General features: G+C 37.1%; 1 protein-coding gene across 1 annotated transcript in view; it reads right to left on the reverse strand.

Annotated features, from left to right (window-relative positions):
- LOC150083240 (leucine-rich repeat-containing protein 49-like) overlaps nucleotides 1-21,401 on the reverse strand; it is a 494,942-nt gene that overhangs the window by 306,410 nt on the left and 167,131 nt on the right. The window contains exon 6 of the mRNA XM_090377128.1: nucleotides 10,896-11,099. Coding sequence (XP_090233254.1) covers nucleotides 10,896-11,099 — 204 coding nt within the window. The remainder of the gene's footprint in view (nucleotides 1-10,895; nucleotides 11,100-21,401) is intronic.

Below are 21,401 nucleotides of genomic sequence, written 5' to 3' on the forward strand. Positions count from 1 at the left end.
GGAAGGATGTAGAGTTGCTAGAACGAGTACAAAGAAGGGAAACAAGATTGGTGAGGGGAACAAAGTAGTGCTCTTACCAAGAAAGGCATAAGTTTTGCAAATTGCAGAGCCTGAGGTGTATAAGGCCTTGAACAGGTTGAGAAAGCTCAATGCTGATGTGATTTTTTTCTCTTGCTCGGATTAAGAACCTGAGGGGGCATAGATTCAAATTGAGGAAAGACAGTTGTAGAATAGATGTGCGGAAATATGCCTTTAGCCAGCAGGTAGTTGATTGCTGGAACAGTCTTCCATCTCTTGTTGTGGAAGCTGATAGCTTAAATAAATTTAAGCATTTGGAGTGAATAGTTGATTCTGCATAGGCTTGCTTTCTTGCATCGTATGCCTCAACTAAGGCTAATAAATTTTTTTTTTTCCTCTATGTTCCACAACCCAGAGAAATTACAACAAAACAGAGTGCACTTGGTATACTTAAACCTAACTGTTTGTTTGAGGATTTATTTTAGCACATCAGCATAGATAATGTGCAATACTTATAGTCAAATAGTAGGTAATTCAGTTCAAGGACAAGAGAAGCTTGCAAAACTGGTATTAGAAACGGGAAATTATTAGACACTAAAAGAAGTGGTAGTCAAAATCCGGAAATCTGGCAAGTCACAGGACCTGATCCTTGTTGAATCCTGGAAATTTTCTGCATTTCAGGTGGTCACATTATAGCAGTTAATTTTTAATTTTAGCACATTTTAGCAGTTAATAAACCCAGGAGTTTAGTTTTGAAGGGGTGGACTGGAACCTGTTTGGACCCAGAGAAAATTATCTTTTTTTTTTTCATTAAAATCACTTTGGGAAGAAATTTGAATGAAATGAAGGGTGGTTGCTCAAACTCAGCAACCTCCCCCCCACCTAGATATGCCCTTATATTATAGTCATAAAATTGAAAAATACTACGCAAGTGTTGTCTTTTTTCAAAAGAAAAGTTCTGCAACTTTTGCTGCAGAGGTATAAAAAATTTTATTTTGTTGGCCAGTTTATTTTGTTTAATGCTTCCTTAAATTTATTCAAACTAACCATTTCTACAACACTAGATGGAAATTTATTCTAATTCTCAATTATTTTCTCAAAACAAAATTTTGCATGTCTGTCCTACAGCAATCCTTTATCAATTTTGTCTCCTTGTGAGTGTGTGTGCATGCATGCATGCTTGTGTTCTCTGAAAATGAATAATTTATAGAGAAAGACAATGGCGTACTATTCCTAGATCTCTTGTTAAAGAAGCATATAACTCTTGCTTAACAGAAATATACAGAAAACCAACAGACACAGGAGCTATTATAAAGTTTAATTCTGATCACCCCATGAACACAAATATAGGCATTCTTAAAAGTTTCATTCTTAGAGCTTACAGACTATGTAAAGACCAAGCACTCAATACAGACATAAACAGAATTTCTCAAATATTTAGCGACAGATACCTACAAAAACTCATAATGAAAACAATAAAAACAACAAAAGAGAAATATCTCAACATGCAGGCATTTAACAAAGAACCAGAAAAAGAAAGAGTAATTACTATCCTCATATTAGCAAACAGATTAAAAGCGTGGCCAAAATACATGGGTTGTACACCAGATTTACAAGAACTTACACCATTAAAAATATGGTAAAAATCCCCTTGATGAAGGTTCTTTCGATTAAACACCTAGTATACAATTTACAATACAAAGATTACCAAAAATCATATATTGGACAAACTGGTGGAAAATTATTCAAAAGAATTAAAGAATATAAATATTACATAGCACAGGGTCAAGTAGCAAAACTGGATCTAACTTTCCACACCTTTTTTTTTTTTTTTTTTTTTGTTAGGTGCAAGGCTACCAATGGGATTTTAATAACACTCGAACTACAAAAAATGCAGATTATACAAAGAATTCTTCATTATCGGCATAACCAGCAATATTAATCGAAACAAAGGCATGCAGATAGACAATAACCACATACATATTTTTCAAAAGCAGATTAAAAACAAAAGTAAGAACCGTAATAAGTATATATATATATATATAAAAAAACACTACTATCTAATTGGCAAGGATTATATAATTTAGTGAAGGACTTAGGTCTTAGCAAAACTGGGGGAAGGAACCATTACTTATGCACTTTTACACTCTTGAAGAATCCTTGTACTATTATTTTGATTTGATTAGTCTTTATGAAGGAATTGGTATTAATCACGGATCCAGAAATGGGTCGTGACTAATACCAGCTTATTCATAAAAGTAAAAGAGCAGCATATTTTCATAGACAGTTGAAGTAAACATTTGAAAGATGTACTGCATTACAATGGGAATGTATATACACTAATTCCTGTTATGCATTCTGTTCATATTAAAAAATACTATAGAAATGCGAAGCATGGGTTAGAGATCAAGTATGACCAGCACAAGTAGGATGTCTGTGGGGGACCTTCAAGATGCTTGTATTCCTTCTTTGCAAGGTGGTTTCAACATGTTCTCTTGCTTTCTCTGACTCTAGCACAGCAAGACAACAGATCAGCACCCCGGCAGAAGTCTGCCAAGATTTAGTTGCAGCCTGGCACACATAACATAGTAAGCAATTCCTTGGTTCTAAGAAAATAGGGAATCCATATCAAGCTTGGACTGTCAAACAGTTTTTTAAAGCATTGGATTTTTAAGATAACATATTACAGTCTATTTTTCCAAAATTATATGACAAAAAGGAAAGGCAGCATATTTATTGGTTCACAAGCTAAGCAGATGTGACACTGCACTCTCACCCGAATTTTTTTTTTTTTACGATCAACTATACGAAATGTTAGTGATGACTGTGAAGAAAGATTCAACCAGGACATGCAGTCGGTGGAGAAGAGCAACCAAGGAAGGTGAGATGAAACTATGACAGGTGACTATATCTGATTCTTGGCTTATGATGATCACACTGACCACAAAACACAAAGATGTTTAAATGTACATCTTTAAGGAATTTTTATTATTATTAATCTGAAGGTCTCAACTTTTCAAATTGTGAATTTTTTAGCTTGTTATTTACTTGAAACAAAGATTAATATTTTATTCTGTTCAGAAGGTAAACATCGTTAAAAAATCTGACACGGCATACTGCATTTTTACTTTTCTTTCATTTATGTAAAAATTAAGTTCCCACTTAGAATTAATCAGCATACCTAAATTAAGAAATATGAACAAATGCAGATGAACAGAACCTTTTTTGAAAATTTGATTAGTGTAATCAGAAAAAAGGTAATCACAAAAAAATTTTATGGCCTTAAGGGAGAAGAGAAAAAAATAAAATAAAATAATATAATACACGTCTTCCTAAACAGCTTCAAAAAACTTCCCAAAATGCCATATAAACTGATGCCAATCAAAGCTATACATTATTGCATAGCATGAAGTAGGTCACTCTCTGGTTGCTCATAATGTTAACAAACAGTACTGTCAAACAAATTGCACATCATAAAAACTTCTCAAATTAGTTATAGTTTTTTTTTGGTTTTTTTTGTAACTTCAGTTTTAAAATATAATGGAACGATTGAAAGCTTAAGAGAGAAACACTGATGAGGATGACGTTGCTATTGAGGATGATGTGGGACTCGAGAAACACTAGTGTTTCTCGAGTCCCACATCATCCTCAATAGCAACAGAGAAAGTGGACGTTAAGCATAAAAGTTAAAAACCTCATTAAAAAGAACCTCTACAGCAAAGTGCAATCAATGGTAACTGGATGTTTTATAGAACGTTATCATTAGCAGAGGCTAAAATTAAAGTTAAAATCCCCAATTATAAGACATTCTGATTTACTGGCCTATTCTACAGTGGCAGACAAAAAAATTGCATCTCTTGTGAATTTTGCAAATACAGTAAACCCCCGCTATTCGCGGGGGGTTACGTTCCTGAGAAATGTCGTGAATACCGAAAATGCGAATACTGAGTTATGGCTCCCATAGTAATAAATATATAAGAAAAACTAGTCTAAAATTTTGTCTATGTATGTATTATATGTACCTTCATAATATGACTATGTACATAGACAGTACATAGTGAAATGCAAGCATATGGCATCGAAATGAAAATAAGAAACAATTTAATATTAAATGTAATATTTATTAGAAATTTCAAACAAATCTTTCAAACCAGCGCTTTTGCTAGCAAAAAAACTTATCCCGCCAGTGCTATCACCAGTTTCGCTAAAGTGTTGATAAAGTAGTTTTGCCTTTTCGCGAATAATGAGTGAACTTAACGGAATTTTATTGAGTTCGGTCTTCTATCCACAGATTTAAAGCTTTTTCCATTTTTTTAAATTTAACATCACGAGTTACAGAGCAAATTTTTGAAGCAATTAGCACGTTTTCACGGACACTACGCCGAATTTTTTCTTCCGATTTTTTGATTGATTGATCGTACCGTTGACTCATTGATTTTATAATGCTTTGCCAGTGAGGAGACACTTTCACCATTAGAAATTTTATCTAATAACTCAATTTTATTCGCTAATGTCATCACCTTCTTTTATATTTTCACATTTCTCTTGTTATTCGTAGCCATATTTTTGTAGGGGTTAGAAAGAACTTGTCCACAATAAAGTCACTTTTCTTCCATTAACACACTCGAAAAAGTCTGTTTTACACTGCAAAACGGTAGATTTATCATTTTTGTAAGCATATCAATTTATAAATTTATTCTATTTATAAGAATATAAATTAAAAGCAAATGACGAAACCTTCCATAACAAGCGCATAACACATACTGAACAAGGATTAGCGAGAAACATCCACGCTCGTGATTTTGTCACCCCTCTCCCCCCACCCACCGAGTGCTGTTTTGAACAAAAAAGATAATTTTAGCCACACCCATGTTTTTTATGGCGGAAAATATTCACGGCGCTTTAAAATTCACATTTTTTAGGTTTCATTTTATATTAAATCGGCGATCGCAAATACGCAAAACCGTGAATAGCGGGGGTTTACTGTAATGTGTTTTGAGCTGCATTGTGGTTGCAGAAATGTTTAAAATGCATTTGTTAGATGGGATATATACCTATGCGAATGAAATCCAATAAAAAGACTCCATCTGATATAGATAATTGCCATAAATATCATCCCAAAGGGTAAAACGCGTAATTAATGGAAATATAAGAAATCATGCGAATAGCAATCGTGACAACCAAACATGACATTTTATAGCATTTACGTGTACAAACTGAAATGACAAGTTAACGTAATACGTACTACGTACTCTTAACATATCATGTACTGTAAATCAGCAAAATAAATCCTCAATATTTTGTTGTTCCTCCTCGAGTTGCAATTACAGCCTTGCAACTATCTGGCATAGAGTTAATAACTTCTGGATATGCGGCCCAATTTCGTGGTACCACACCCTTACAATAATCTCCTGCAGCTGAATCATATTGTTGGCTTCTTCTGAGCAATTTTAGACAACATTATGTACCAACAATTTTCGATAGAGTTCAAATGTGGACTGTTGCCAGGCCAGTCCAACACTGTAATGCCAGCATTTCTGAGATTTGACTGCACCTTAAGGGAGAAAAATGAGGGAAAATATTGGTGTAAGTATGTTTTAAGCCTTATGAGAAAAGAAGACAATTTCATCATTAAATCTAAATAGCATAAAACTTACCAATTTAGCTGCGTAGAAAAGTGCCAAGTCCTGTTGAAAAGTGCAGATTTGGATGTCTGTGTGGTGATCCCTAATAACGGGTTTCAGGCACTCCTCCAAGATAGCGTTGTAGGTTTCTACATTCACTGTTCCGTAAATGAACTTAATTCGCCCCACCCCTTTGCTTGTTATGCATCCCCAGACCATATAAATGGCGGGAAACTTTACAGTCAGGATGGTATGCCTCCGATTTGTCTTCTGACATATCACATCCCATCCAAGCCATGCAGGTTGAATTTCGATTTGTCAAAAAAGATAAGTGTCCCATTGCTCTTTTGTCCATGAAACATGCGTTTTAGCCCAAGCAAATCGCTTCTTCCTCATTTGTTGGGTCAACAAAGGCTTCTTCTTGGGCAGATATGCATGGGCCACATTCCGAAAGCCATCTTTGGACAACACCAGAGGCCATCTCAAAGTCTAGTTTTAGATCAGGAGCACTAGCATGGCGATTACGAAGGCATAGCCTTTTCAAATATCAATCTTGGGAAGGCGTAGTAACTCTTTTATGGCCTGATCTGGGTCTTCTCTTCACATCACCGGTTTCAACGCTTTAATTTCAGCACTCAGGATACAGTTGACTGGTGGCAGCCTACTTTATCAGCAATAGTATGCGTAGAAAGCCCTTCTTGGGACACAGCAACAGCTACAATTTTTTTCTTGGTGTCAACTGAACATATGGAGCCATACTTACGCCTTCGCAAAACAGGATACTAATGAGTGTGTATACCCTTCCAACGCCGTATTTATAGAAATGGTTGATGCAATACCTTGCAATTACTGTCTGATGCAGTAGATGCGTAATCTGACACAATACCTTTGTTTTGTAACAAACAAAATGACTGTAATCAAACAATGTTGGCCACGACAGAACTAATGGGAGCACCCATGGAGGAATTGGAAGAACATATATTCCTGGACTCGCCAGTGCCCATTATATCACGGTGCAGATACGTCAATGACATATTCACTGTCATCCCACATGGTTTCGTTGTCAGTGTTCATCCAGTTCACTTTAAAATTGGAAGTTGACGGGTCTCTTCCATTCTTAGATGTCGTCATAAAACGTGTGGGCCCACACCTGGAAACCTCAGTATACCGTAAGCTAATGTGGTGCGGGCAGTTTACTAACTACAGATCAGGCCACGCCCCTAGCCATCTCAACAGCACCGCCTGCACCCTATTCTCCCATGCTTGGAGCCATTCCAGCTAAGATGAAACTAGACACACCGAGATTTCCAAAATGAGAACAGACCTGGTCAATTGTGGTTATCCAAGCCACATTTTAGACAAGTGCTTATTGCAAGCACAGGAGCTTACGATCCACCTGAGACCGTCAATCAACGCATGACAATATGCCTACTATCCAGGCATGTCGAGCCAGATTTCAAAAATCCTCCGGGAATACTGCATAAAATGCATGCAGCTACCTAGTAGAAGATTGCATTTTCTGGTTTCTAACACGAAGACCCTGGTCGCCCACTTTTGTGCAGCAAGGTGGTATACCGCATAACTTGCAAAGACTGTGGTAGCTGCTACATAGGGGAGAGCTCGAGACACCTTCTAGACCGCCTAGCAGAGCACGACAGGTCAATCTGCCTTGACCAGTTCGCAATCGCGGAACACTACAGGTCGACCCATAAGACCTTAACTCCAAGCGTGATTACGAAGTGATTGACCAATCCAGACACTTTCGCCACCACCTCTGGTTAGAGTCATTTAACATCTCGTGCAATTCAAGAACTATGAATCACTGCAATGGCACAAGGCTACATCTTAGAGGCAACTATCTTGAAACTGGAAACGGGTTTCAAGATAGTTGAAACCTGTTATCAGTTTCAAGATAAATGCTGGCAGCAAATCCACACATGTCCATGCAACAACAATGAGCAGCAACCTAGTAATTAAGTGTTTAATCTCATGCACGCACAACTCTGTATTCGTTAAAAATTTTGTCTCTAACGTTTTTATCCTGCTAGAATTGCCGATGAAGGGGTCCATTTAACCCCAAAAGCTACATGTCATTTATCGTTTATTAAACTTTCTGGATCAAACAGAACAGTACAGTACTTATTTATCATCATGGAATCCAGTACTACAGGCCTATTTGCCTACATTTGCTAACTGGTTATATAGTATTCTTGTTTTCATTTCAATATACTGAATTATGAGACTAATTTTTTAGTTTTTTTGGCATTTAACAGATACCAGGGAAACAAAAGCATCTCTTCCTTCTAGGCCATTCCCATTTACAAAAGATGCCAGTAACAGGCATCTAATATTGTGACAGTGCTTTGGTTTTTACAGTTAAACACGAAAAGCTGACAATAATAATACAGACATTTACACTGCCTTTGACAGATGGTACACAAATATGTGTTTCAATCCAGTGATGAGTGGGGCAATCAGAAATAGAGCACAAAATCACCAACATTATGCAAGGTATCTCAAAGACCCCCACAAGGTTATGGAAAAACTAACAGTAAACAGTTAGAAATGCATTCAGATTTAATACAAATGAAATTAAAAAATCCAATTTGAATGACAATAGCAATCAACCACAATTAGGAGCTAAAAATTAGAAACAAGAGATTTTAAGTGCAAAATAATCAGGACACAAATTTGATTTTAACTGGAAAACATGTTTATGTATATTTTGGATGAAGTGAAAACTACATGCATACCTTGTTTAACACTGGAGCTGCATTCCTGGAAAAAAGGAGCATTAACTGAACTGGTGCTATACAGGATAATTTTACAGAAAATTTACATTTGATAAAATTAACACTGTTAAGTTCTGAGAAAGAAGAATGGAGTTACTGGAGCAAAGATGAGTCAGAGCGTAGCACATCCCCCCCCCTTGAAAAACAGCTTCAAGGGTTGACTGGCAAGCTTGAAGCTCTTTCACCTTTGTAGTGGGACAGCATACCAACAACTGTCTCTTCACTGCAATCCCACAATCAAAATCTGCATCACCATTTTCAGTAAAGAGATCTAGAGCATCTATGATCTTATTGAAATCTTCTGTGAAAACTCCTGTTGTAAGGTTTATATCAGTTACATCATCATATCATCTGTGGAGTCACTGCCATCCTCAGCAGAATGCTACTGCTCCAGCTCTACCAGCTCTGTTAATAAGGTTTGTCTAGTGAAACTGGAGTTGCTCCTACATGTTGTTAATGTCAATGTCATTCCCAATTGGGTAGCAATCTTGACAATGTCAGTGGCAACTGCTGCTTTGTTCTCTTCAAAATCCCCTGAAGTTGATTTCTTACAAGCTGCACAATATTTCTTTTGGCATTATGCTCTTCATAATGCCAAAAGAGACTTCCGCTAATCCCTGACTAGCTGCTTATCTTTATCACTGGTCTCTTCAATCAGTTCCACAAAGATGCATCACAGATAGCAGAGTCAGCTTAAAATTTGAAATGATGTTCTGTTCTGTTGGTTGAATCAGTGATGTTGTTTGGTGGAAGGAACAAACTAATTCTACATGAAGTAAAGATTATAGGTCATCTATATTCTCAGGGAGGCCAGTGGGATTAGCATTAGTAAAGGCATATGATGCAAGAAAGCAAGCTTATATAGCATCATCCAAAAAGAAGAAAGAAAAAAAAACACCTTCCCATTTCACCCATCCATTTGTTCCAAATATTTGTCAAGTTCTGCCATAAATTTATTCCAGCAATCAACCACATGCTGGCACTTGTGACAGGTGCTAAAGGCAAATTTTCACACATATATTCTACAACTGTCTTTCCTCGATTTGAATTTGTCCCCTCAGGCAATTCATCTGGGAAAGAGGAAGAATCCCAACAGCATTAAGCTTCCTCAAATCATTCAAGGCCTTATACACCTCAATCAGATCACCTTGCATGTGCTACCTAGTCATGCCATAAATTTATTTAAGCTGTCAACTTCTGCAACGACAGACGGAAGTTTGTTCCAGCAATCAACCACATGCTGGCTGAAGGCAAATTTGCACACATATATTCTACAACTGTCATTCCTCAATTTGAATTTGTCCCCTCAGGCAATTAATCTGGTAAAGAGGAAGAATCCCAACATCATTAAGCTTTCTCAAACCATTTCAGGCCTTATACACATCAATCAGATCACCTTGCATGTGATCTTGATCTACCTAGTCACCAGACACTGTAATTTGCAAATCTTAAGCCTTTCTTTGTAAGAGCAGCTCTTTGTTCCCATCAATAATCTTGTTTCCCTTCTTTACACTCATTCTAGCAACTCTACATCCTTCCTAAAATGAGGCCTCCAGACCTATACATAGTATTATAGGTGTGGCCCGACCATTGCCTTATACAACGGGATAATCACCTCCCTGCCCCTGCTAGCAAAATTCCTATATATCATTGACAAGACTATGACCTGCCCTGGCACCCATCTGCACTGCTCAGTGAACTTCATATCTGACTGCACAATTACCCCTAGGTCCTTTTCATTCTCTACCACCCTAAGTGTAGTATCACACAGTTGATATGTTATTCTGGGGTTACTGCTATGATTGTCAGGCACCAACTATGCTTTGGCCTCCAAGTCATTTTTCTTGCAATAATGCTACACTACTGGACAAAAACTAGAGACAAAACACTGTTGGAAAGTAAATGTCTCTTGTCAGTCAAGCTTTTTTTGTTGGACTTTAAGATGACAGGCTGGTGCTCCTTAGAATATCCTTTCATGCTTGGGAGTCATCCAGTGATAGATAAGCATAGGCTTCAATTTAAAATCTCCTGAAGCATTACCTCCAAGCAAGAGCATGAGTGATCCTTGGTGACTTTAAACTCTGATGCATGATTCCCTTACCAGCAGATGAAAATGTATGATGGCATGCACTTCCAATTAATGCAGATTTTATTCAAATTGAAGAAAGAGCTGAGGAGAATAATTACGATGCTCGATGATTGCCTTGAGAATGTCAGGAAATTGAAGCACTGCTCTATGGACAGCACTTCTTGCGTTATCATTCACTTTTATGCTGTGCAACTTACTGCAATGTTTGAAATTGTCTGTCGAACTAACCAACTTAATGGTCTAAACACATCTCCTGGCAATTAAGCAGGTATTGCAAATTAATGATTCATGATTATTCATGAAAAAGACATGAAAAAAACTTAATTAGTCACATATAAGCACTTATACTGACTCAAAAACTTATCAACTTACCTATTTCTACCTAAAAGTAATACTCTAAGAGAAGTTAACATCTCTAGTCCGTTAATAACCTCAATGCAATTGTCAGAGAGATCAAGAAATATTAAAAATGGAAAACAGGTTACATTCTCTATTTTCAATATCTGGTTATGTTGGTAGTTTATAAGCCGTAACTGATCTTCTCCTTCTACTAATGGACAAGTTGATAAGCCATACCTATTAAAAGTAGAAAAAAAAAAGTTAATTATTATTACTAAAATATAATCAAAATCCTGACACAGCCATTAAACAGGAGGATGAATACATTTCAGCTAACCAAGGGTTTGATAAAAGACAATTTACACAGAAGATAACATTTATAGAGTAAATTTATGTGGCATATAGTAAATATGCAATAAGCATGATTAAAGCAATAATTTAACAGTTAATTAACAGATAGCAAGCATTAACAACAGTTTATTAGAAAATATAATTATTAGTTATATATAATTAATACTGAAAATCTGGCAATTATTCATTACATTTAGAAAGCAGCAAGAAACTAATCTCTAACATAGTTATAATCCAAGGGGAAGGTAAACTTCCAAATGAATGACTTCTATACTTTGTTTTCCTGTCTTTTAAGCCTCTGCAAACTATATTGTTGACACTGGGGGAAACAATGGTGCCTGTCACAAGTTACTGAAGAATCATAATATCTCATATCATTATTAAACCAATAGAGAACTAGTATCCTAGGCTAAAAATACTTTGAGGTACAAATCAGGAAGTGATGTCCAAACTGAAAACATGCATAATGGAATGGAAAGAAGATATTTCTTAAAATACTAAAAGATCAACCGATGATTTTTTGCTTTTTATGAAAACTCCAACACAAAAGGTGTTAGAACCTATAGTACTTAGTACTGTTGGTTGTTAGAAGGTTGAGTAGACAGAAGATAACCGTCGACATTAGACAAAATTCTGAAGACTAATTTCTTTATCCTTTCTACTTTTGTTCTTTTTTTCTAAAGAACTGAAGCAGAAGGGATAAATGAGGGAAGGCTGGTTCTGTGAGTTTGTCAATTTAGAAGAATGATGTCTAAGGAATTATCTCTACAAAAGACATGTAGCAAAGACTAAACATCTGTGAGACAGAGGTGAGAGATTTTATAAGAAGCAGGACATTAATTAACTGACTTGTGTATTTTGAATAGTCTAAAAGCTTGAGAGAAGCACTGAGAGCATTGCCTCAATTGTGAGAACAATATTGCACGGTAGGATGGATTTGAAATTTTGTACAGAGTGAGTAGTTATTTAGAAGAAAAGTAATGAGCAAAAAAGAAAAAGATTTCTTGTGATGTGCGATGCATGTGTGATGTGCGATGCATGTGTGATGTGCTTATGTCAAGAGAGCAACTGGACGCCAGGGTAGTCCCTGATAGAAATGTGTAATTTGTTTAAAAATCTGAGTGCCTTTGAAGATGAGCATAGACTTTTTTTGCAAGAAATAAGACAGGATGGAGTTTTAGAAGGACTGACGTTAAGTTCTTTTTTTTTTGCCCCACTAGAAAATAATTATCTAGAAATCAGCAATTAAGAAACTGGTGGTGGATATTCAAGAAGTTGAAACTGTTTGTGCAGAGCTAAGTTTCTCAAACTGGAAGATGAAAGGTAAAGCACTATCATCAGCAAAATTATGGATAGGATTCCACTCAGTGGAAGGTCATTAATACAAAAGAGGAAAAGACTGGGAGAAAAAAACTGAACCTTGGGGAACATCAGCATTATTGGAGAAGTGAGAAGACAGAAAACCATTTACTACTAACTGCAAGTTAGCAGTCAGAGAGAAAATTGGATATCCACAATATTTCAAAAAAAAAAAAATTAGCAATCCATAAGATGAGAGAAGAACTTGTTTAGAAGAACTTCATGCCAAACACAATCAAAGGCCTTAGAAATGTCAAGAGCAACTGAGTTTCACCAAATTTTTCCATCACATTTGGCCAGAGATCAGTAACATAAGGCAATATATTACCACTGGATTGACAATGAGGGAATCCATACTGGCAATCACTGACTAGATAGGTTAAGGTAATTTTAGTTATCAGTTGATGGATTTCTGTATTACTTTGGAAATAGTAGAGGTGCAATAGGGAGATAATTCGACGGCAGATATTTCTCATCCTCTTTTTAGGAAGCAAATTTCCAAGGAGAATGAAAAACACCAGTGAATAAGAAAGTGTAGAGAGGTGACACAGAATAGGAGTACAGGTTTTAACAAGTGGAGAAATGCCATAGAGTTTTTTGGCATCAAGTTGTTCAAAATTATTCTAAAATCATTTATCAGAAGACCATCGGATACTTTGAGTGGCTTGTCTTGGGTATGGTGTAGGAGTTGATTTACCAAGATCACCCAAACAAGAAGTAGAAGAAAAGTAGGATGCTAGTAACTTGAGTCTGTTTTGAGGGTGCAAAAAAAAAACATCAGGTAGTAACAGTACTGAGAATATACGCCAACAAACATTGTGAGGTCAACAGCTTGACAAGAGACTAGTCCGCTTAACTTTCATCTGGATGAGACAAAGTGTTCTATTCTTAGCCTGTCAAAATAAACTGAATTGATTAATGCCTGTTTAACAATTTATGCAAGCTTTAGTGGAATAAGAAAATGAAGCTGGTGATTTGGAGAGAAGGCAAGTAAAATAAACTACATTCTTATCTTGAAAAGCCTCTACACATTTAGTGTAAAACCAAGGTTTTGATAAAGAATGAAATTTTAGGGTGGAGTGTGAAATAAAGGATTTCATCCCTATAAGAATAATTTCATTGACATGGTCCGAGCAAACAGTAGTATTAGAAGATTTAGATCAGTAATACAAATAAATAAAATAGGAAAAGAAATCACAGAGATCATCCATTTTGCATTCTTGTAATGCCAAACAACATGAAGTTGAAAATGGCCATGACAGAAAGGATCCATTAGAAAGAGAACATTACCAAGTTGTGATCTCAGTTGCCTAGAGGACCACTAACACTGACTGCACACTTTGAAGGGTTGTTGGTGAGGAAAAGATCAAGGGTACTGAATGTGTGGTTAGGAATGCATGGTATCTCAGTAGGTAAATGAAATAATATTAATATTTGAATATATAATGACCTCATAAGCTGTATGAGGTCATTAATATTCGAAAAAGCAGCCTCAGCTCCTTAACCAGATGGCTCCATGTAACTAGAAAACTGAAGCCAGCTGGAGTTATGATCAGTAAAATCATTAAGAAAAATTATCTTATTGTTAGGATAGTTAGACTGGAAAATGCTGAGTTTCAGAGAAAGGAAGTCAAGCAGTTCTGATTGATCAGTAAAGTTGTGAGTGCAATAAAAGCAACAGATGAACTTGAAAGAGGAATGGGGTAGAGACATTTTAAGCAAGAGGAGATCAAAAAGGAGATATTCCAAATTATTAAGCCTCTAACAAGAAATATCAGAGAAGACATATGTACAAGTACCACCTTTGAAGCACAAGTAATCAGAGATAAAATACTTAGGAAAACTGCAAAGATAATGGTTGAGGTGACTGATAATAATTGAATCATGGTCTCAGTTCCAATCTTAATGATTGACATTAAAACAGGAACTGAGGTGACATAAATAAGGAAGTTTTGGGAGGTTTAGATCTTTTTTTGATTAAGTTCTATTAGTTTGACTAACAGAACTTATCTGTATTATTCAGTATTATTATTATTCAGTAGATAACGTAAAAGTGTGGGGGGGGGGTCATGTATAAATCAATAAAATTTTTGGATAGGGCATAATCACAGCAAGTATATACCCATCAAATCTATCGATCTGTGAGACAGATGAACCTTGATTAGATATTGAAAATAACTTTAGATCATTTGAATATGTTTGAAATATGGAAAATAAACCAAGAAAGACTTGCAAAAAATGTTGCTGCAAAAAAAACAGGGCTGTCAAAATTTCTCCATGTGAGATTCTCCAAGTTAGGTGTAACTGATCTTTAAGTTGGAATGTTGAACCATTAATACTTGGGCACTTGGATGGTATTGAAGATTTGTAGGTTTCCTTGAATATGAAAATATCATCTCAAGGTATCCACTACTAACGACATAGAGATATTATGAAGAGCAGTTTAATATCATGAAAAGCAATACCTATACAGACTCTTTCACTGAGAGCTTGTTGGACCCTGAAAATGATATCCAATAAATTAATGGAAGTGGATTCCTTATATAACAGGGTGGTGGCAGTGGTAGGATAGCTGATGACCAAAGCAGTGCTGGGAAAGGATTGGAAGGATGACCTTTCCAAATAACTTGAAAAGAGTCCAACTTCTGTCCAAAGTCATACAACTGTTTAGGATTTTTGACTTTAGAGACTTTCTACCATGGGGTAGAGTTCTTCCTAACACAGGTAGGAAGTACAGTCAGTCCTTGTACAACACGTGTTTACATTACACGAATTCGATCATACACGATTTATAAATAGGGAACGATATCTTATATAACACGAACCGAAATGTTACGATGCACGATTTGCCTTTGTGTTTACAAGAAACGGCAGTCGAATGCGGAATCACCCCAACTGAACGCAACACGATAGGAATGAAGAGAAGTTTCCGAAAATGTATTTATGTGTTTTATATCAGTCAAGGGGAAACACATTTCACCGTAATAACGTAAAAACCAACACAATTCCAGCTATCGGTATAATCGCAAATGCAATTAGATCAAGTTTACTATCAGTTTATAACAGATTCCACTAGCAGAAACGTAACTGGAAATTGTTTTTATTGTTTTATGGTAGTAACCCCCAGAAATGTGCTTTAGTAAAATGTGTATCTCTGCCTTTACGGTGTTGTTTATTCAGTTGCTACACGCGTGCAGCTTTGTTTATGTGTATCAAGCGTGCCTCCTCATTTTGTAATTGTGCTTTATTCCCTAAAAATGAGTAAAATACTTAAAAGGTGTGAAAAAAAAAAAAGCGTCCTGGTGAAGACACTGCAGATTCAGAAAGAAAAAAGAAAAGCAATATCGATAAAAAGAGGCGGACTGGGTCAAAAATTCTTACCCAGGAAAATTTATAGTGGCCTCATACTATGGTTTATGGCCAAAATCACACCGGCCTCAGGCCCAACGGGGTTTCCACGGTAAGGCTTATGGCCAGTCCGCCACTGTCAATAGTTGTGAAACGCTTTGAGCAAAATAAAAGACCATGTAGTGCACGTGCTATAGACCTAAATGAGGCAACGCCGAGAATTACAAAGAATGCAGAGAAAATAAAAACAACTTTCATAGCAGTAACAACTCAAAGTGTAATTAAAATCCATTAGTTTAAGGCACAAAGAATTGGAAGAGATGCAACGGCTGTCAACTGTTTGGATAGAAAATCAAACAAAAAACAAGTTTGCTTATGATAAAAGCAAAAGCATTAGCAATATTTTATTACGTAATAGTCATAATAAAATACTTACGTATTTTATTACGATTATTTATTGTGTTTGGTAATGTTTTGGTTACAAATGTGAGTTCAATCTTGGGTGATCGGCACCTAACCCTATTTTTCCCCATAGGGCTTGTTGTTTATATTGCACGATTTTGCATTGCACGAGGGTTTCTAGAAACACAACTATCGTGCTATACGAGGACTGACTGTACTCTTCTTCTCAGAATCTTCCAGAAAAGGTTCAGAAGGTTATCAATGATAGAGAGAACGAATTTAACATTTTCTTTTTAAAAACTACTTATCTGCAAGATGAAGATGGGGAAATTTATCTGGGGAAACCATGGATTTGTTGGGTAAACTGTTCACAGTAGTAATAAGATTTTCTTTCATAATTTGCAGTTGTGAAACATGTCCTATTCAATCACAGGAAATAAGTTTTCAATTGTAGACTAATTTAGTATTCTAGTATTGGTATGCCAGTTGTTTAGTATTCCAGCTGGACCAGGAAGCTGAGCCTTAGAAAAAGACCTTTGTTTAAAGAGGTTTTCATCTAATATAAACTATTTAGATCTTCTGTTATATATCCTTTGTTCATTATAATTCATTAACCACTTCAATAGCAAGGCTGGCTCTTTTGTTTTGACATACAATGTTTTTAAGGATAGGAATATCAAAGGAAACCAAGTTATAATTGGAAGCTAAATGATTTTGTGATAACTCAGAATAAAGTGGAAGAGCTGAAGCTAAAAGTAAATAAAGCATCTGGGGCTGAATGGAATCTATCCAATTATATTTGGAAAGTAAATAATACCTCATGTCCATAGATTAACTGTTTATAACTTGCTGCCATTGTTATATGATACAACATGTGCACCGAAATAGATAGAGTAAGGTCTAACGGAAAACGAGATAGCAAGCATAGTAGTATCAATTAATCAGTAAAATTTAAAATCTTATTAAATTTCATTGTCAATTGAATTGTACTTTAACTAAATAAAACAGCAACCTAGTTTTTACAAACGTAACATCAAAAATTAATACATATAAGTTGACAGGGGATAAGAAAGTCATACAACGTAACTCGGAGATAACATTCAATCCCGAAATACGTACGTGTGTGTGTGTGTGTGTGTGTGTGTGTGTGTGTGTGTGTGTGTGTGTGTGTGTGTGTGTATACAGGGTGTCTAGAAAATATAGGTACAAACGTTTAGGGGAGGTAGGTAACATCTAAAGGAATGTGAATTGAATAGGAACCCATAACCAGGAACGTCACAGGAAAGTAGTAGCAAAGGCACAAGAAGCAGAAATGACACAAGACAGTAATTAGTGGCAAACTTTTATTTGCATAATATTAATAATGGAGTACAAGATGGATGCATTTCATGATGTTACAACAGATGCTCAAAGGTTTCACCATGAGACGCGATGCATGTGTGACACTGACGCAGCATGGATTGGCAGACACGGTCAAACACACCTGGAGTTTCTTTGACAGCAGCAGCAGTGCAGACGAGTCTCGCCACGAGATCCATTTCCATATCCACAGGCAATTCATACACGATAGATTTGAGGGCCTCCTACAGAAAGAAATCAAGGGTCGATAAATCAGATGAGCGTGGGGGCCAGGCAATGGGTCCACTACAGCCAATCCATCGACGCCCAAAACGCCTGTTCAAATGGTCACGAACACACCTTCCATAATGAGCAGGCACCCCATCATGTTGAAATCAAATGTTGCGTCTCACATTTGCTGGAACATCGTCAAGTAACCCTAGTAGAACTTGTCCAAGAAAGATCCAATATTTAGCTGAGTTCATGCGGGATGGTAACAGGTATGGGCTGACAAAGCAGTCACCGGCCGGCAGTGACCATACCTGTCCACACATTTATTGCGAAGCACTGTTGTGCCGCATGGGGCAAACACTGTGTGGGCCCTCTGCTAATCCATACACTAGGTGCACGTCTGCCAGCTCACAGTTTGTATATCGATGCATGCTCTTCGTGCGGTGAGTACTGCTTGAATGAGTAAACCAGAAATTTTCTGGTTTACTCATTCCACGCGAACTGATGAACAGCGCTGTGTACAGACTTACAGTGACGTTTCCGGTTATGGGTTCCTATGCAATTCACATTCCTTTAGATGTTACCTACCTCCCCTAAACGTTTGTACCAATATTCTTGAGACACCCTGTATAGTGTTATAACTGCATTGGGATATATTTTGTATTGGAATTTTATTGAACTTGAATAGAATGACTCAGACCAGAGCAGCAAGCAAAAGGCTCAAACGAATGGAAGTGCTGTGGCTCAGAGGAGAACTGAGATGGGCAATTGTCCTCTGAATCACAGTCTATTGAAATGCACTGTTTGATGTTTCTGAAGCAATGAGGAATGGGATATGATATTGCCAAGGGGAAAGTCTTTGTGTGTACGCGATGTAAGGAGTGCGAGGAAATCAGGCCCCAACTCAGCATTCGTATGCTCTTATATCAGAGCTTGAAGGACAGAGTGGATGCCCTTGAAGGATTTAAACTGAGGGACCCATCAAACTCTCAGCTGCCCACATCAATGCCAGGGCTTGCACTTGAGCATCAAGCAAAACAGCAGCAAACCCCAAGGCAGAATGTGCTGGTCCCAGGGGAACTAGTTGTAGGTGACTCTATTGTCAGAGAAACGGGGAACATATTGTGCAAAAAGGACAGATGGAACAGGACATGCCTGCCAGGGGCGCAGATTGATGACGTTGTAGAGCAGATATCATATTTTAAGGGCACAAAGGGTGATATTGTTGTACACGCTGGCACTAATTATATTAAGAGTAGGAGACTGGCAGAATTACTTAACTCAATTCTCAAAAAAAGCTGTGAGTTACAGTTCAATTTGAAAGTGTCTGAAATTCTGCCCAGACACGATAGGAGGGAGTATATGAGAGCCTTGTCGATCAATTCGGCCCTGGAGAGATTGTGCAAGGCTCAAGGGGTAGAATTTTTCTCAGCCTGGCCTGTGCTTGTTAACAGGAGAGACTGCTTATACAGGGATGGGACACACTTAAATAGAAAGGGTGCAAGAATATTTGCTGATGCTATCGAGGCAGAGTTAGATGGGTTGAAAAACTGCTAGCTTGCGGGGATACACGGACTAATAGATTAACAGTAGCCACTGGCAGAGGTAAAAGTGACCCTTGCACTACTGCTATTGAAATTCAATTGAGCAGCAGCCTGGAAAACAAGGCAATGGGGATTTCCAGGACTTCTGGGAGTCACAGTGGAACAAGTAAATACATGGGCTGTGTATTTAACAAATAAATACATAGGGTAACTAAGAGTAGAAACAGGTGCATGTATACTTGCATGTAAACCAGTGCTAGGAGTATAGTTAACAAATTCGATGAGCTTGAAGTGCTAGTCAAGACATCAAAAGGCAGATACTGTTGGGATATCAGAAACACTTATGTCACACAGACATAAGCAGTGCAGAACTGGAATTGAGGGAGTATACCGTGTACAGAAAAGGAGGAGGGGTTATGTTGTTAGTTAAGAAATACAAAATCTAAGGAAGTGCATCCAACTGATGTTGGTGAACAATGCAATGTCGAGTCTGTTTGGTGTGACATAAGCACTAGGAAAGGAAAAATGACAGTAGGTGTGTGCTATAGGCCAAATGAATCTGATGAGTATAATGAGAAATTGTGCAGAGAAACAGAGTGGGCCAGTAAATCAGAGTGTCTTATAATAGGAGATTTTATTTTCCCCGAGATTGACTGGAATTTGTGGGTAGGTCACTCACACATTAGCATGGCTTTTGTGGATTTATTGGATGATTGTTTTCTAATCAGCATTTCCGAGAGGCAACTAGAGGGAGTAATACTCTTGATATGATTATCAGTAGTGATTCTTCATGCATCAAGAATCTGCAGATAAATCAGCCACTAGGTGGCTTGTTTGTTTCTTTGTTTGTTATTCAGTTTTTAGGAGCATTAGCAACTAAGGCCGTATTGCTCCGGGATATGCGGTGGTCATTCCTTGACCTTTCCGCATCCTCCGTATTTGGTGGTGACAGGCTTGAACCCCGGTCTAATCAAGAAGCGTGTGCTACGCAGTGCTGCTCCTTCCCACCTGGCTACGGAGGTGCCACTAGGTGGCAGTGATCACAGTGTGCTGAAGTGGGATTTACTCAAAGAAGTAACCACCCATCGGGGGTAAAGGGAAGGGTTATTTCTTTCGTAAAGGCGACTACGATGGTCTGAGACTGTATTTAAATTGTATACAGTGGCACCAACTGATGATGTTAACAACAGAAAATTAAAAATGGAAAGCATTCAAAGAATTAATCTTGGAAGCTACAAGGCTTTTCATACAAACAAAGAAATATTGTTCAAGATTTAGGCTTAAATATATATAAATATATGTATATATGTATGGATACATATAAATATATGTATCCCATGCATTGATACATATGTATCCCATGCATTTGCATACATGAGATACATATAAATTAACATGTGACACAGAAGCCTATGATAGATATAAGCTGGTCTGTAACCAAGTTACAAAGGAGGTTAGGCAGGTGAAGGCAGATTACGAGAAATCTTTAGCAAAGGATGTAAAGAAAAACAGCAAAGATTTCTTTACTTATGTAAACTCTAGAAGGAAGGGGATGAATCAGATTGGTCCACTTGATATCAATGGTTCAACTGTTGATGATCCTGCTCAGGTAGCTAACTAACTAAATGAATATTGTGCATCTACATTTACACATGAGATGTTATTCAGGGAGGGGAATGACAGAGGTGTATTCAACTCCGGCAGTAAGCTAGAGAATCTTGTAATAACGAGAGTAAAGTGGAGGAGAAATTGTTGAAGATAAGATAAACATAAGAAAGGCAACTGGGGTGGATGGAATCTATCCAGTTAGACTAAAGGAGGCAGCAAAGGAAGTAAGCAAACCCTTAACCATAATTATGATAGCTTCTCTGGACTCAGGGGAGGTACCCATAGACTGGAGATGTGCAAATGTGACCCCAATCAAAGGGAGACACAGGTAAATGCATACCTTTTAGTTTAACTTCTG

The sequence above is a fragment of the Mastigoproctus giganteus genome, chromosome 7, assembly GCF_048544385.1.
Source record: "Mastigoproctus giganteus isolate SK-2022 chromosome 7, ASM4854438v1, whole genome shotgun sequence".
Lineage (NCBI taxonomy): Eukaryota > Metazoa > Arthropoda > Arachnida > Uropygi > Thelyphonidae > Mastigoproctus > Mastigoproctus giganteus.